This window comes from Balaenoptera physalus (assembly GCF_965194825.1).
Source record: "Balaenoptera physalus genome assembly, chromosome: 8".
NCBI lineage: Eukaryota > Metazoa > Chordata > Mammalia > Artiodactyla > Balaenopteridae > Balaenoptera > Balaenoptera physalus.
In genome coordinates this window covers 48,544,136-48,561,696 of record NC_138887.1, presented here as the reverse complement: position 1 = coordinate 48,561,696, position 17,561 = coordinate 48,544,136, and the positions used below count along the sequence as shown (strand labels likewise).

The 17,561-nt window shown below is 44.7% G+C and overlaps 1 protein-coding gene across 4 annotated transcripts in view; it reads right to left on the bottom strand.

Annotated features, from left to right (window-relative positions):
• LOC309665919 (uncharacterized protein) overlaps window positions 1-17,561 on the bottom strand; it is a 186,769-nt gene that overhangs the window by 94,841 nt on the left and 74,367 nt on the right. The window contains exons 1-2 of one of the 4 annotated variants that reach the window (XR_014266755.1): window positions 12,282-13,877; window positions 11,785-11,914 (exon numbers count right to left, since the gene is read on the bottom strand). The exons of 1 other annotated variant lie outside the window; for it this stretch is intronic. Coding sequence is in view for 1 of the 3 variants with exons in the window: in XM_082472815.1 (XP_082328941.1) it covers window positions 11,785-11,838 (54 nt within the window). In the remaining 2 variants the exon portion in view is untranslated. Of the gene's footprint in view, window positions 1-11,784; window positions 11,915-12,281; window positions 13,878-17,561 lie in introns of those variants that run through there. 2 more of the 4 variants (XM_082472815.1, XR_014266754.1) reach the window with 2 other exon arrangements.

Below are 17,561 nucleotides of genomic sequence, written 5' to 3'. Positions count from 1 at the left end.
CAAGGTTTGCTTGTGCAGGTCCACCTAGTGCCAACTCTCCATCTTCTTCATGGCCATAAAACTTCCCCAGCAGAGGGGATTTATGACAGTCCTTATTTCTCAGGAGTTTCTGCTTTTAGTCAGATAAAGGAAGCTCTGAGAAGACTTCCTTCTGCTTCTATTGAATCTCAAATATCTTTAGTTCAAAATAATCCTTATGCCAAATTGGCATACTTGGGGGTGGCATATTCTGATCCCCTTCAAAACCATGAGAAGAGATAAGAGAGTAAAAGAGAGAGAGAGTCACCACTTGAATGAGGTCATGGTATGCAATGCTTGGGCCCCACTGTGGCGCCTACTCTAGGGTCCTAGAGATCTGGCTCTAAATTTCACTCCCAAGCAGAAGAATACAACGGCGAGATTCCAGCACATTTGTCTGGCAAATTGAGACAGACACAATCCCTACCATCTAGAGAGTTTATGCTTAGCTAAAACATTCCATGTAAGCTGAAGTTAGGGGAAGAATTGCTGGGTCCCTGGAACCAGCTTGAATCCCCTGCTACCTAAAACCCACTGTTATGCCTTGGAGGCACCCACCAGAGTCACCTGAGAAGGCTGAAACATTGCAGGAGCCTGGGAACAATCACTTTTTAACAGAAAGCTAACATAACAGTTCTGTCCAGATCAAGATGGCCTTTAAATAATCTACATCCATCACAGGCATCTTACTGAGCAGTTTCAGACTCAGTGCAAATTGCCCACAGTCACACTGAAAGAAGAGGGGAAATGCTAAGTCTAAGTGCCAAACCAGTTCTTATCCCTGGTTGCACATTAGAATCATCTGGGAAACTTACACACACACACACACACACACACACACTGCTTGAGTCCCACTTCACACCCACTGAATCAGAACTTCTGGGGCTGGAACTTGGACGTCAGTAGTCTCCTAAAGCATTACAGGTGATTCTAATGTACAGGATGAGAAAAAATGTTCTCAAACAATAGAAATGTGTCACTGGAAATTTTTCCTTTCTTCTTCCCCTTCTCTCTTTCCTGGAAATTAATAGAGGACATAATAGTAATCTCAGCATGTATGTCTCACCCATGGTCAGAATTTGACCCTCATCTCCTCTTGGAGCTCTGCTCAAGAATGGCAACTGAATGAATCAGTCGTCTCCCTGTTCCCAAGTAGCCACTGGCAGGGGAAAAAAAGGTCCACTGGAGAAACCAGAGGGAAGGAGGGAGAGTAGATCAGACCCCAGGAACAGTGGGACAGCTTTTGCAGCTGCTAACTCATTCAGTGGTATTTCCCTTCCTTCTTCCTTTGCCCTTAAGAGTGATCTAGATACCAACCACTGAGTCAGGTCCAGAATTCATTTTCAGACCTCTTAGAATATGCATGCATTGAAATCCCAGGAGCAGGAAACATGCTGGCCTTAAATGCTGTGTTGAATGACAATTGAATGAAAGCATTGGGCACAATCCACCCCTGCATCCTTCTTAAACCCACCTTCTTGGTGACAGGACACATTCCTGCTTGTTTTCCCACCTTCCTCAAGAATGACCCCTTCTTCGTTGCCTTCACTGCTCCTCTTCCTCCTCACACTTTTTCTTGGGGGTCCCTGAAGCTTCTCTGTAGAACTATATAGGGTTCCTCAAGACAGCTTGAAACATGATCCAAGCCCTACTCCTCCATTTTACAGAACTGGAAATTGAGGTTCAAAGAGACTGAGTGAGGGATCTGCCCAAAGTCATGGGGCTAATTAGTGACGAGATAAGGACAAGGACCCAGGTTTCTCGATCTCCACCTGCATTCACTGCTTAACTCACCTTACTACTGACTCAGACACAGGAGGAAAATCACCAACGGGTGATGATCTGTATGGAGAACTTTCTGTCTAGTCTTCTAGATCTTTGCTGCTCAAAATATAGACCTTGGACCAGCAGTGTAGGCATCACCTAGGAACTTGTTAGAAATACAGAATCTCAGGCCCCACCTAGACCTACTAAATGAAACAGAATTTGCATTTTAACAAGATCCTTGGGTGATTCTAATGCACATTAAAATTGGAGAAGCGCTTTTCTAAATGATCATTTAGCTGTTTACTCATGCACAGGTGTAAGTGTTTATTTAACACAGTGTATAAAGCAGGATGTTAGGCACTGAGAAGGCAATAATGCCAGAAAAAAAAAAAAGGATGTCTTAATTATTCTAAAAATTTTAGAGATAATGGCAAATTAACATATTTAGTTGGATAGCATTGATACATGTGGATATGATAGCTTGATTTCCATATCAAAATAATTTTAAAATTAATGTTATAATAACTTAAGATAAAAATTAAAATCTAAACACCCATCATCCTGGTATCAAGTACATGTGTCAGTTTCCAACGTTCCCAAACCACTCTTCATTGTTATCTAAAGCCTTCGCTTGAATCAAAACCACTGCAATGCAGGGTTGACTGCATTCAAGCCAAGGACTGAGCACCAATTCCATTCTCATTATTGTAATACTCCTGGCACAGAATAACGTTACTACCTTAGTCATTGTTGCACCCTTCCAATTTTCCTGGTGTTGTCAAAAACTCATTTCTGGTATGAATTTAAGCAGAACCAAAGAACACCTGATCTCTGCCAACTTTCCTTCCCACTTCTCTTATTAACATTGAGTTTCACATCAAGAGCTTGGCCTTTCCTTGTATCTTGGCAACAGAGCTTCCAGAGGAAGTGCAGAGGCAAGGGCATACACAAAGACTGTAACAGAACAAAGGCAGAGAGGATAAACACACACACAGTGAATGAGAGTGTATGTATCAAACCCCAGGCATCATGGCTCCTCTGCTTTCTGCTCTAGTACTATCTTTGTGTGCTCAAATAACAGCATTCGTACAGTTCTAGTTGATGATTCTAAATTGACTGCTGATTGAAAATAAGATCGAGTCCTCACTTATGAAAATGAAAGACTTTAGAATAAATATACTTGAGGAGAAAAGCAATACATGTACAAAACAGTGATATCAATGCAAGCCAGGATGTGACAGAGTAACCAAATGAGGGACAAAGGTGAAATGTGTAACACATGCTCAAGGGAAAGGCCAAAGACTGGAGGCAAGGAGAAAATTGTCCTTCTCTCGGCAGACTGTTGTGTTGTTGTTTTTGTTTTTGTTTTTTTTCCTTATCCATTTTCATGGTGGGCAGAAGATGGCCACCCCATAGCTTCCAAGTTTACACATTATGGATGGAACCATAGAGAATGCCTGTTTCTCATGGTCATGACTACAAAATCCCAACAGAGAAAATGACCAGTTTGGTTTAGATCAGGGGTCCACCCCTGCAGCAGTCAGCTATGGCCAGGACCTGTCAGTGATCCCTGACTGCCCATGGACCATATAGGAAGAGGAATCAATTCTTAGAAAAGGGGATGTATTGGCTTGTGAGTTGGACAGATATCCCAAAAAGTACCTGTGAGGTAGAGATATACAGTGACAAACACAGGTGTCAGCCAACAGTAGTACCAAGGCCAGGATTGGCTGTCTGAGTTGAATGGAACTTCATCGTCAGAGTTGTCTACAGGAGGTCCCTTAGGGCATCTTCTAGCACTACCATACCCTGTGATTAAGGTCAATCAAAAACCACAACAACCCAAGACTACGAATGGCCCAGACTCTTCAGGAATAAAGGATTGGGTCACCCTACGGGGTAAAGAATCACAACCAGTTGAGGTACTTGCTAAACAGAAAGAGAATACAGAGTAGGTAGTGGAAGAAGGTAGTTATAAATACCAGCTATGACCATGTGACCAGTTATAGAAATAAGGACTGTAATTGTCATGAGTATTTCCTCCATATTTGGCTATGAATACATGTGTCTTTGTTCTCTTTCCTCTCATTATTAAAATAAGATGTATTGACTTTACATCAGTATTTCAATATCGTTAATTTTACATCATAGTATTTAAGTTACCGAATATCAAGAAACACCATTCAAGGACTTTTCCTCCTCTTCTGGGGAAGGGATTAATGCATTTTTGGTTGTTTGCAGGATAGTTATTATGTTAGAAAGAATTATAACCTTATTATTGTCTTTATTTGAAAATTAAATATGGTTTAAGGAGAAGCATATGGATGCCAACTTGACAAGGGGTGGACGTGTGATGGTTAATTTTATGTGTTAACGTGACTGGGTCACAGGATGCCCATATATTTGGCTAAATATTATTGCTGGGTGTGTCTATGAGGGTGTTTCCAGATGAAATTAGCATTTGAATCAGCAGACTCAGTGAAGCAGTTTGCCCTCCGCAACGTGGCAGGCATCATCCAGTCCATTAAGGGCCTGAATAGAACCAAAAGGGGCAGGAAGGAAAAATTCGACCCTTTCTGCCTGAGCGCTTGAGCTGGAACATTGATCTCCTCCTGCCCTCTGCATTCCTGCTTCTCAGACCTTGAAACCTGGACTGGAATCTACATCAACGGTTGTCCTATTTCTCAGGTCTTTGGACTCAGACTGAATTATACCACTGGCTTCACTGGGCCTCCAGATTACAGATAACAGTTTATGGGACTTCTCAGCCTCCGTAATTGTGGGAGCCAACACTTTATATTAAGTCATTTTCTATATGTATATCCTATTGGTCTGTTTCTCTAGAGAACCCTGCCCAATACAACCTGTGAGCTGGCTCCCCTCATGTCCCCAAGATGGCTGCCACAGTCCTAAGAGTCAAGTATAGGCAACATCCACAGAATAGTTCTTTGGGAGAATTTCTTTTTATCAATGAGGAAAATATTACTCAGAAGCCTCCAGCAGACTTCCCCTTATCTTACTGGTCAGGATTTTACCTAGTGCCCATGCTTAAATCAATCATAGGCAAGAGGAAAAGGACAACCATGGCTGGCTTAGGCCAATTACAATTCACTTCCAGGGCTGAGGAGGGATCTTTCTCCTGTGAAGCATCCAACACTCTGATACCCCCAAGTTTGGAGTTCTATTAGCAAGAGCCATGGGTAGGGAACCACTGGTGCCTACCATAGCCCCCACTTCCAGAAGGGCATTTCCAGCACTAAAAAGAAGATGCCTTCCTTATCAAACAAAGATAGAGCAAGGATTAAAGAGCTGCTTTCACTCAGCCAGCTGTTCCATTCCAGCTATGTGGACAGAACACCTGTGCTGAACTGTGTAAGCACAGACAACTTCAAAATAATTCTGAGCGCTCACCATATGCCAGGCCCTATACCGCACACTGTAGGGGATGCTGGGCAGGGCCAGGACTGGGTGAGGTGAGACAAGCTAGGCACAAAATTTCAGGAGGCACTCACTCTCAGGGCTGTGGATGTGCAGGTTGGCACTTGAGAGCATGTGCCTCCTTAAATTTTGTGCCTTGGGGACCTCACTTGCCTTACCTAACCTAGCTTCAGCCCTGATGCTGTGTTGTGCCCCCCAGATTCACCACTCCATTCAGAATTAAGGCACCTATTCTCCCAGATGCTGGGACTGTGGATGGCTGGGAGCTCTCAGATGAATCCTTCCTGGAATTTCCCTCAGCTGAAGAGAGCTGCCTTCCCCAAAGTCTCATCCCTTCCTGGAGGCAGCCCCATCTCATAACTGAAGAGCAGAGACATGAAGGCCCAGCATTCTTGCTTCAGCTTTGGTCAACTCTGCAGGGTCATCCCACATCGAAAGCAGCCCACAGGACGGATTGAGCCCATGGAACTGTAACTGCATTGCTGTTCAGCTTCTCCTCCTGCCCCAGCTTATTTCCTTCACTCACAAAATTGTTCCCCAGCTACCTTTCAGCATACAAATCTCCATCTCAGAGCCTGTTTCTTAGTGAACTTGTCTGGCAACAGTTGTCTGAAAAAGGTGCAGGAGTTGCCCCCCCAAAAAACAGACATTAAAACAGGCTACAACGAGGTCCTCATCTCCATTGATAAGATGAAGCACTAATAGATCCTCAAATGTATTAGCAGCGCAAATATTAAAACTTTCTCTAGGGTGAACTAGGGTGGGAAACAGAAGGGAATGCATTGGCAGGTGCAATTTTTCAAGCATTTGAGAGATGGGGTAAATACTGATCATAAGAAGATCATAAGAGATGCATTGGAGAAGACAATGAAAGACTGAGTGTGATTAATCCAAACCAATGAAGGCTAAACGTTAACACCAGAAGGCCTCCTTGGAAGCATATAAAGAAACTCTCATATATCCTGCAGCCGGAGGGCAGAAAAAACTGAGCATCAGACCCAGGATTTAATTATAAGAATAGCAGAGCCCCAGAAGAGACTGAATTCTCCACCCACAAGTTGTTCCACATCAGAATCTGGTCTCTGATTAGGAAGAGGCAAGACTCTGGCACTTGGGATGGGGACATATAAGTTGATGTACTAAAAAACCTCAAATCCCCAGATTTCCCTGAATGCCCTGGGTCTGCAGAATTGGCTCACTCCTTCTATCAAAGGCTAGCACTCAACCCTTACCCGAAGATAATGCTGAGGCCTCTTCTTCCAAAACAACACATACTGCCCTGTGGTAGTCAGCCGCAAAGATGGCTCCAATGGCCCCTGTTTCCTGATATTCCCACTCTTCCATAGTCCCCTTTTACCCTGAATGGGGCTGACTTTTGTGACCAAGGATATTGCAGAAATGACCAGGTGTGGCTTCTGACGCTAGGTCATAAAAGACCGTGTGGCTTCCCACTTGTTCTTTTTTGGATCACCCACTTGGGGGGGGAAGCCAGCTGCTATGTTGTAAGGATACTTAAGCAGCATTATGGAGAGAACCACGTGGCAAGGAACTGAGGCTTCCTGCCAATAGCCGACAAATAACTAAGAATTCCTGCCAACAGTCATGTTAGGAGCCATCTCGGAAGCAGATCCTCCATCTCCAGTCAAGCCTTCAAATGACTACAGACCCAGCCAACATCTTGACTGCAACCTCATGGGAGACCTTGAGCCAGAAACACAGAGGTAGGCCATGCCCAAATTCTTGACCCACAGAAATTGGGAGATAATAAATTTTATTGTTTCAAGGTCTTAGATTTGGGAGTAATTTGTCACACAGCAATACCAAACTAATATACTCTCTCAGGATCTACTCCTATCTCCCATCTTGACCATCACATCAATAACTACAGTTAAAGTACAGCATAACCTAACTGAGGGAGTACGTACTGGATCTAATAAAAGAAAGGGTTTATGCCCCTCAAATAAACTGCAGGACCCAGCTAGCACATGGCAGCAGGAACTAGGATACTAGGTTTGTGACAGAGGATTTAACACCCCAGAAGACAGTGCTGAGACACATCTAGGGTGAATTTTGGAAGTTTGGAGAAAGCAGTGAAGTAGAAATGCCAGAACTGCCATGGCAAACAGTGGGAAGGGGGATCAAAGTGTTCAGAGGAGTAAGCATGCTAAAGTAGATACACTAAACAAGATGAGGAAATGCACCAGATGACCTTATTCCATGGGAAGGCACAGAAGACACTCTGTTTATCAAAGTGACAAAGAATGCCCTGGGCACCCGAGAGGGCCACCAACATCACTGAGAATTAATCACTGGCCACCCTCTGTAAGGCCAGTCTGATGGTAGGAGATGTTATTGTAGAACTAGCCTCACTGATAGCAATGGGGATGGTAGAATTCTGAAGAGGCCAGCTAGGTGCCCTTAACCACCAGAAGCAAGTAGGTCACAATTACCATAACCCATAAAGATGGTACTAGAACACAGGACTTTCAGGGTAAGACATAAGGGTAATATTCAGTATACAAAGGAAATCAAGGATAGGTGATCAAGAGACTAGGGGCAACCCAATGAAAAGTCATGATCCCTAGTTCAATTTCTGGATCTGAGTCTGTGTTTTGATCTGGAAAATTGACTGAAAGAGAGACAAGGTCCCTAGGAGGGAGGACCTTTAACACCATGGTAAGTATGTACAGTAATGATTACCTCAATTCATCTCTAAAGGGATCTGTGGTCATTTACCCAGGTAGTTGTATACTTGGAGAAGGAGAAATCCCAAACATTTTGAGGACTGTTAGACATAGGACATAGGTTGACATTGAAACCCAGAGATCCAAAGCAACAGTATGCCCAACCCCCATTAGGGTGGGGTTTATGGGGACCAGTTAGTAAATGGGATCCTGTCTCAGGTTCAGCTCACAGTGGGTATGCTGGTTCCTCTGACGCACCCGGTCGTCCTTTTCCCTGTGCCTGAATATATAACTAGAATGGACACACTAGGTTGTCAGCAGAGCCTCCACACATTACAGTGGGAAAGCCAAGTGGAAGTCTCTGAAACTGCCCTGCCCCACTCCAGCCCAGATAGTAAATTGAAAACAGTATCCGATCCCTAGGGGAATGGCAAATCTCAAAGATGAGGGGGGAGGGGTGATCCCTACCACATTGCCATTTAATTCACCAGTCTGGCCTCTACAAAAGTCAGGTGGGTCATGCAGAATGACTGTGGACCAGGGCAAACTCAGTTAAGCACTAGCCCCAACTGCAGCCGCTATGCCAGATGTGATATCTTCACTAGAGCAGATTAACATTGCCTCAGGTTCATAGTCTGCAGTCACGGATGGGAAGAATGCATTCTTTTCCATCTCTATCAGAAAGGAAGATCAGAAACCGTTCTCCTTCACTTGGGACAGACAACAGTACACATTGACAGCCTTGCTCAAGGGTGTGTTAACTCCCCCAGCCTCTGCCAAAATATAGTCCAAAGAAGCCTGGCCCCCTGGACATCCTGCAGGACATCATATTGGTCCACTCTACTGGTGACAATGTGTTACTTGGACCTGAGGAGCAAGAAGTGGCAAGTATGTTGGAGGCCTTAGTAATACACATGCCCTTCAGATGGAAGGAGAAAAATGCTACAAAGATTCAGTGGCTCCCAGCATTGCTGGTGACACAGTAAGTTTCTCATTACAGGCTACGGTGTGGCTGCCAGCCAGTTATGTCATGTTTCTCATACCGAGAGAACAGCAGACAGGGAAAGGAGTCGCCGTTCTGGCATGAATTATTGACCCTGAGAATCAGGAAGTGATGGGGCTGCTTTTACAACTGGGGAACAAGGAAAACTGTGTTGGGCACCCAGGTAAGCCTCCTGGTGTCTCTTAACGGAAAAGGGATAAGTACAGCAGCCGCAGCCCGCTCGGCACCCACCGAGTAAGCCCTTGGTCCAGTTAAGGGGAAGGAGAAGCTAGAAGGGGCAGTAGAGAAGGAAGACAATGAGTATCAGTTGCAGCCTCCAGAGCAGCTGCTGTGGTTAAGGCTCTAGTTCATTCCTCTTACAAGTTTCCCCAGGAAAAGAAGCCCCGCAGCCCCAGAGGAGCAATTTGCAGAAGTTATTTACAAAACAAGGGCAGCAGAGGCACAAAGAGTGGGCTGCAGTGGATCTGTGGTGCCTTACCCAGATTTACCACCGCCTTTAGGGCTCAAGCGCTCATTCCCCTCACCTGCCAAGAGTGATGGCAGCTGCCAGCTAGCCACTGAATCCCTCCAGGCCTGACCCTCTGCTGAAGGGCTCCTTTGCGGAAGATCACACCCTCTGCCCGGGGACAGCACATCCAATGACCGGTCAACGTGGGGATATAAGGCCCACACCTCTGTCTCAATTCAGGGTAACTCTGAAGGGCTACTGCAGCTGCATAGCCACCCGTGGGATCAGTGACGCCTTCCTTAAACTGCACTGCCATTCACCTTCTCCCTCACCCACTAATGCTATCTTCACTTTCCCAAAGGCACGGATCCCAAGAGGACTCCCAAGTAACCTTCCTGCACGCCAACCTCCATCTCATAACCTATGTCCCAAGGAACCCGAGCTGCAACACATGCATTGTCTCATTTGCTGCTCACCACGACTGAGACTGCATTTGTTTTACTCTCATCTTTACTATCATCCCTGTTTTACAGAGGAAACTCAAGCTCTAAGAATTTTAATAAACTTGCACCCTCCCTGGTTCTAGAGCCTACACGCTTAACAAAAATGGATAAACAAACACTAATCCTTGTCCTAGAATCAGGTAAATACCGCCCCGCGTGAGACTCTGGGTGCAGCCAGTCAAGCCCTAACTCTTGGAATGTCTCTTTCCGTTGTGTGTTCCTGGGACCTCGGGAAGTTGCAGAGGAAGGAGGCAGGGCACTTCTGTAACCCAACTCCCCTCTCCAGGCTCCGTAAGCCTCCCCACTCTATTATTGTGGGTTCCCAGGGTCGTCTCTCACAGAGTTCGAAGCTCTCTCTCGTGCTTGTGACGCTGTGCAGAGGAGTCTCCTCGACATGACCAGCTGCCACCCCCCGCCCTGTGGGTCCCAGATTTCAAGGTAGCTGGAGTGACCCCCCAGGCACAGTGATATTGGGCCTATGAATTCAGTGGTTTACGAAGTGATACATGGCTAGAAATTTACATAACTGCAGAGATCATCCAGGTCGGCTTCAATCTCTTCTCTTCCCACCCCCAAGCTCTCAGTCCCTCCTTTGAATAAGGCTCTGTCACCCAGTCTCCCCAACGTTCCCAGGTGACAGTGCTAGATCTAGGAAATGCTTAATGGGAACATGGCTAAAGCTGTCTCCACTATGACAGAGGGACAGATTGTCATCAGCTTCTACAAGTTTATTCTCATTTTATTCTCTGAGCAGTCTCTTAGATGACATCTGGACTCCCATCAACTTCCCATCAACGTTGCACGTATGCAACATTTATAAGTAACCAGGCAGGTCAATGGAGCGTGTTTAGTCATTTTGCATAAGAACTTCCCTAGCACAAAATCTATATATAACTCATTTGGCAACCCCCTTTGCTACCCATTAAAGCACCAGTGCCGAATACGTTCTTAGGAGAGCTCCCAGTCCTTCTGCCATGGGCTCCCTGAGGCCACAGAAAGAAAATTCCAGGTATAGCTTTTCCCCTACCCCTCATATCCACATCCCCAATGTCCCTTAGATTTGTCTCTCATCTTTCCCAGCCAAGCTTCTTCTGCCTAGGAGGGTCCGTCTCCTTCCCCCCACCCACTTGTGCAGCTCATTCCTGCCCTTGTTCTCCTCTCGTGCCGTTTTCCACCTTCCTCCCCTCGGGAGGATCTCCTTGGCTTCTTCAGTAATCCACATGCACTGCATCCTCCCCCAAGATACCATCCCTGAGGAGCCTCATTCCACTCCGAGCATTCGAGATGCCTTATCTGCGTGTGATTGTACAGATACTGGACTATAATTGCCAATTTTCAATGGATTCTGATACAATTTTAGAGCCAGAGAACTGTTTCTAAGTTCAGACTCTGTCATCTATGGGAATGTGATCCTAGGGAAGTCTTCTCCAAGCTTCACTCCCCTCATTTGTAAAATGGAGACAGTAAAGCTTTGCAGCATGTTTGTGGAGAGAACTAATGGGGTAAAGTAATGGGATGTGACCTTTAAATTTTCAAGTGTTATCCAAATGTTACTTTATCATTACTGTGTTGTTTTTCTCCAATGCCCTCTGAGGCCACATCTTTTACTTCCTTCCTAACCCTCCCCTGGCTCATATATAGTGCCAGGAACACCAAAGGCTAATATTAGATGTAGAGGAAAGAAGGAATAAAAGAAAACCACTTGTCCAACAGAGTGAATCTAGAACTTTCTCTACAGGGAAACACCCTGAAAGGGGTTGAAAGTTTATTTGCAGCCCACCTTGCAAATCCATGCTGAGAGAAGGAGGAAGAGCATCAAAACACTTCCATTCCTCATTCTAAAACGGGGCCAACGTTGCTAACAAGGGACTAATTGGCCTCTGGAACCCTTGTTAGCTTCCCCCCCACTCCAAAGACTGTTACCTTTAAATGACCAGCTTTTTTAATCCCCTTTAAAGAGATCATTTTTATCTCCATGATATGATCAGTTCCTCTTCAACAACTGATGCAACCCTTAGTGTTTTCCATTGCTTTCTAGCTGTGTCAGATTTCCCTAGAAGACAGAAATGAAAGTGATGACTAAGAAGATTGAACTTGAAATTCTAATTTTTGACCTACACACTGATTCCCCCACCCACCCCTCCCACTCCTGTCTCCTTGCCTTCTGAAGGGGGAAATTACCATTCTTACAGAGTGTAGAACCTTCAGCTTGCACCATTACATGTGGACTTGCAATCTTTAAGTGCAGATTTAGTTCATTTACTTGAGACCATACAAAGCAGAACCTACTCACAGAATTCAGACTTATTTTTTCCTATGGCCCTGACAATCTACCAAAGAGACAGAAAGGGCTACATGCCAGAAGTGTACTAGTTACGGTCTGTTTCCCCTCTGTCACTTAGAAACAATTAGGTATTTACTTATCAGTCTCTGCATTGCCCGTATTCTATATCCTAATGTTGCCTTCAAGTCAAATTATTTAAAGCACCACATCTGGAATACAGAAAGACATTGGAAAAAAGAAAAACAAACAAACAAACAATGAGGTGGGGAACAAATAATAATATGGAGTCTTTCTTCAGACTATCTGAATAGACACTCATAGAACATTTCCCTCACAGAAACAGGATGAGATTTCTCAATTGGGTTTGTTATTTTTTTGGGTTTTTTTTTCAGTGACCCAAACTTGAGTAATACAGTCAGTACTTTGATGACTATCTAAGATAATTAAATGGTTATGGTGACGTGTGAATGTGGCCCATTTTCCAGTGTGGTCTGTTCCAAATATGCTCATTCTTAAATCAAAATCGCCTACAGTTTAGCAAACATCTTAGCCCCATTCTCAATCTAAAGGCAAGTTCTCTTGTCTGCCAAGCTAGCAAAAAGTAGACCATTAGCTTGCCCAAACTATCTTTGAGGGAACTTTTGGAAGGAGGAATGGTACGCCTGGTGTAGTTCAGAGCATCCTGCATGAACTCTACACTTCCTCAATGTATTTATTGAAATCCAGGCACTGGAACTACAAAACTAATCCAAACCACCCCTAAACAGAAGAAGTTCATGGTCTCAGACTGACTCATTAGCAGATCATTTTAATACAAGTCAGGTAATGACAGATATACAGGGGCTGGGGTGGGGTAGGGGTAGAGAGAAGAAGTTGCCTGACCACATCTTAAAGGATAAGCAGGAATGGGACAGGAAAAGGTAAGAAAAAGGGCCAATTCGGGCACGGAGAATAACAAAGAATCAGGAGAATCAGCAAACATTTTTATCCCATATGTGTTTATTATATGCAGCTACCATTTTGTGGAGTTGAGCCTGCCCTTTCGTTCCTCTCTTGTTCTGGAGCCCCCAGGAGAGGCTGACCTGTAAAGCCTACCTCTAACACCCACTGTGCATCCTCGAGGCCCTACTGCCTCAGTGACCCTCCATCACCACTCCCAGGAAACTCAGAGGTGCCAACACTCTCCAGAGATCTACGCTGAGCTGAGGAAGTAAGGCTCTCCTCCTTCTTGAGGCTTGCTGTGACGGAGGGGTCCCCATGCAGCACTTAGTGTCTTCCACAGCCCTTGCAGCCTCAGCCCAATGGGTTCCCTCCAACCCTAACGACTCAGAAATGACTCCATCAGGGCATCTGCCATGGGAGCCGAGGAACTCACCATGGCTTCCTCAGAATCCCCCTCTCCCCTCACTAAGCCTAAGAGCTTCGATGTGGGACCAGGCTCCTTCTCCCTGTAGGCCCTCATCTTTCCCAGGTAGTTCCTCACTTTCCCCGCCCTCTAGCTTCTGGCCGGCTGCCCTGCCAGTGTGCCAGACGGCCCAGAGACACCTCAGTCCTGACCGAGGACACGGCTGAGGCCGCAGCTGTGGCCCCTGCTACATCATTTCTCTCTACTTTAATCACAGATAAGAAAGCGAATCTCCAAACATCATTTTCAACACCAGAAACTGTTAACAGCAGATGCCTCTGGAGCAGGGAACAGAGCAGATGGGGTACAGGATGGAAGGAGACTGACTTTTTTTTTTTTTTTTTAATGTAAGGGCTTGGGTGCTCTTATAGCTACTTTATTTATTTATTTACTTTATTTATTTTTGACTGTGTTGGGTCTTCGGTTCGTGCGAGGGCTTTCTCTAGTTGCAGCAAGCGAGGGCCACTCCTCATCGCGGTGCGGGGACCGCTCTTCATCGCGGTGCGCGGGCCTTTCACTATCGCGGCCCCTCCCGTTGCGGGGCACAGGCTCCAGACACGCAGGCTCAGTAGTTGTGGCTCACGGGCCCAGCTGCTCCGTGGCATGTGGGATCTTCCCAGACCAGGACTCAAACCCGTGTCCCCTGCATTGGCAGGCAGATTCTCAACCACTGCGCCACCAGGGGAGCCCGAGACTGACTTTTTTATACTCTCCTTAGTAGCTGTGAGTGTTGTGCTGTGCTGATGGTTTGCCTATTCAAGGAGTGTAATTTTCTAGAAAATTACTTTAGAAAGAAAAGTAATTTTTTTGAAACCCAGGGTTTTCAGAGTATTTTCTAGAAAGCAATACTGAGGCCTTTCCTTTGTACTCAAATGGCTTAATAATCTTATAGGTAAAAAGTCAGTAGGTTAAAAAAAAAACAATGTTGGTCAAGAAGACAAATATCAGACACTAAACCCACTGTGAGACCTTAATGAAGTCTCTTGACCTCTCTGTGCCTCGGTTACCACATTTGTAAATTTGGGATCATTATAGTACCTGTCTCACAGACTTATTGTGACATGAAATAAACAAACGCATCGACACACGAAGTATTTGGTGTCTACCAGATAGTAAATACCATATCATCGATTGCTAGCAATCATTACCCTAAGTTGCTGCTCACCTCTGTCACCTTCTGCTATGGAGTGTGGTAAGAAGAAAAATAGGTAAACATGCCTCTGAGAAGAACGGCACATAGATTATTTAAAATGACATCTGAGTGCTTTCAAAACCCCCATCACACTTTGCCATGTGTCTCCAGCCTGTTGGAGAAACACTTCCTTTGGTGTGAGCCGCCTGTGGTACGCAATATAGGACCTGAGTCAGGGACTGGGTTCAAGCCATTGTTCCTCCACTAACCTGCCGTCCGTGTGCCTCTTGGGCAAACGGCAAGGTCTCCAGTCTTAGTTTCTTCACAGGAGTGTCACGGGACCAAATAATCTAGTGTATGTGTAAGGGCTTTGTAGCCACAAAAACCCTGCAAATGAGGTGCAGTTATTTAGAAAATACACAAGTGATGGCCTATTAAATAGAACAGCTGAGTTAAATAGAACGAATGTCCAGGAACTGGAACCACCCAGAAGTTTCTACACTGTCACGAGAGAAGTTTACTTTCTGGTAAAACTCTGCAGTGGTTATTAAGTCGACTGCTGAAGAAATAACCCCCCTCCCAGAATACTCTCCTGGTAGGTTGCTAATACCCCCTTGGTCACCACCCTCCCAGGGTAGAAGAGCCCTGAGACTCTGAGATGTTCCCTTTCTCTTCCAGATGTTTCCTCTGGGTCCACACTCTGAGTCCTTTCACTTTTCTGGAAATAACGTGTTCTCTTCAAATCCAAGGCACCAAAACATGCTGCAGGTTCCTATAGTTCAATCCACAGTGACTTTTTTAATCAGTTCAAGGAATCTCAGAGAACGATGTTCACCAGTTCAAAATAAGTCAGTTAATCTCTCCAGGCCACAGCTTCCTTACCAGGAAAATGATACTTCAAATTCTAAGAGTCACATGAGCTTGGCACAAGTGTAAACTTAGTTTTCACTGTTTCTTATCTCTCTGTCCATTCTGCTTAATTCCATAAACTTCTACCCCTAGACCCAGGCTGAAATCCACCTCACTCTCAGCTCCCTCTGGTTTTGAAAAGGTGAAAAGGAAGATGAGTGGATGAATGAATGAGTGAATGAATGAACTAACAAACCAATGAATGGGCAGCCAGGCCTTACCCTTGGTAACTGGTACTTCTCACTGGGTTCCTTTTTCAATTAGCACATCCCTGTTGCCAGACATGTGTGGTTACATTTTATCAGTCTACAAAGCAGGTGTGAGTCCTGGACACCTACCAATGTGGTTAGAAAAGAATTTTGCAGTATTTAGATAAACATTTCCTCGGTTTCTACTGTGTGGGAAAGCAGTCATTATCCAAAGAGAGAGCTGAGAAATTTCAGACTTTTACTACTTCAGAGGATTTACTCCTTTCAACTCTTCACTAATTCACCAGTTTTCCCCGATTTATAGTTTCCATTTCAGCCCTTTCCATTATCAGCATAGTTGAAACACCTCCCCAAACTGGCTATAGCAATTTAGATATTTTCATTTTGCAACAAGATCCAGTAAATCTAGTATAGAATTTAACCATGTTTTTCCTTCACAAGGTGAAAATCCTCAAGGGAGATAAGTTTACTAAGCAAACAGAAGAAAAACTTTTGTCATTCCTGAGAAGGGGGAGGGAGGGGGAAAAAAAAAACCCCTGTAAATGTCACTAGTGACTAACCCCATCTATTTTTGGCAGGCCCTGGGGGGTGTTAGGGCTTTCCAAGTGGTACACTGAACAGTGAAATTCCTATGAAAAAGGAATGTGCTGCCTCTCCCTGGAGCGCTCACCTGCAGCAGCTGGAACTAAAAGTCTTAAAGGTGAGTGGGAATCGGGGGCTCAAGTGCAGTTGCCAACTGCACCCCGACCTGCCCTTGGGTACCACAGGTCACCTGCATTTTTAAAGCCCACAAATCAAGCATGTCCCTTATCTGACAGCTTTCCCCAGGCCACTGTGGACTTGTGATGATGCCTTTTTAGCACTTGCCTCTCCTGCTGTGTCTATTACTATCGACTCCATTTACACCTGACTTAGGACAGATGCCCAGATCTGTTCCCATGAACTCTAGAGCTCTGCCCTGAACTCTATCAAATCCACATGAGTCCTAAGAAAGATGTCACTGTCAAAAGTTCAGAAAGTGTTTCTGTTGTTAAAAATGACATATTATGCTGGTGTATGTTGGAGACATATTATGCTGGTATACGCTGGTATACTGCCCAGGAGTAGACCTGGGCAGCAAAGGAAATATGTCCTTGCCATGGTTTTTAGGTTCCACCATATCTGTAAGGACTTCCTATATTTACCACTTTGTTTTTTCCCAAATGAGGTCGAAGACATTAGATTAAAAATAAATTTTTGCAGTGGTGGTTCCTTATAAGTCTCTCTACTTTTGTGTATGCTTGTAATTTTCCAGGATAAATGGTTACAAAAAGAAAAATAAATAAGCACAGCATTTCCATAGCACAGAATGCTATAGGATCCTTGCTGCTTTACTTTCTCCTCCCCAGCACCACCAAAGACATCCACAACTAGGGAAGCTCTGAAAGCTGAACTTCAAGCTGTGTGGGTCAGCCCTGAATCCCATTTTGCTCAGTTGCTTAGAAGTGGAGCTCAATTTTTTTGTATCTTACGTTCCACCAATACTTCCATAAAGAAACTCTGTCTCACTGTGATTAAAATTAAAGATTCACTTCTTCTGAGAAGGAAATTACATATTAACAGGCATTCTGATGTTATTCTTACCTTTTACTTAAAAGGTAAATGTTTTAAGGACATTAATCATTGCTATACTATTATTGGGAGTAAATTTTATTCCTATGTCTAGAAAACATATTAGCAAATGATGATGTCACAGCAGTTAAATTTTGCAATACAACACCA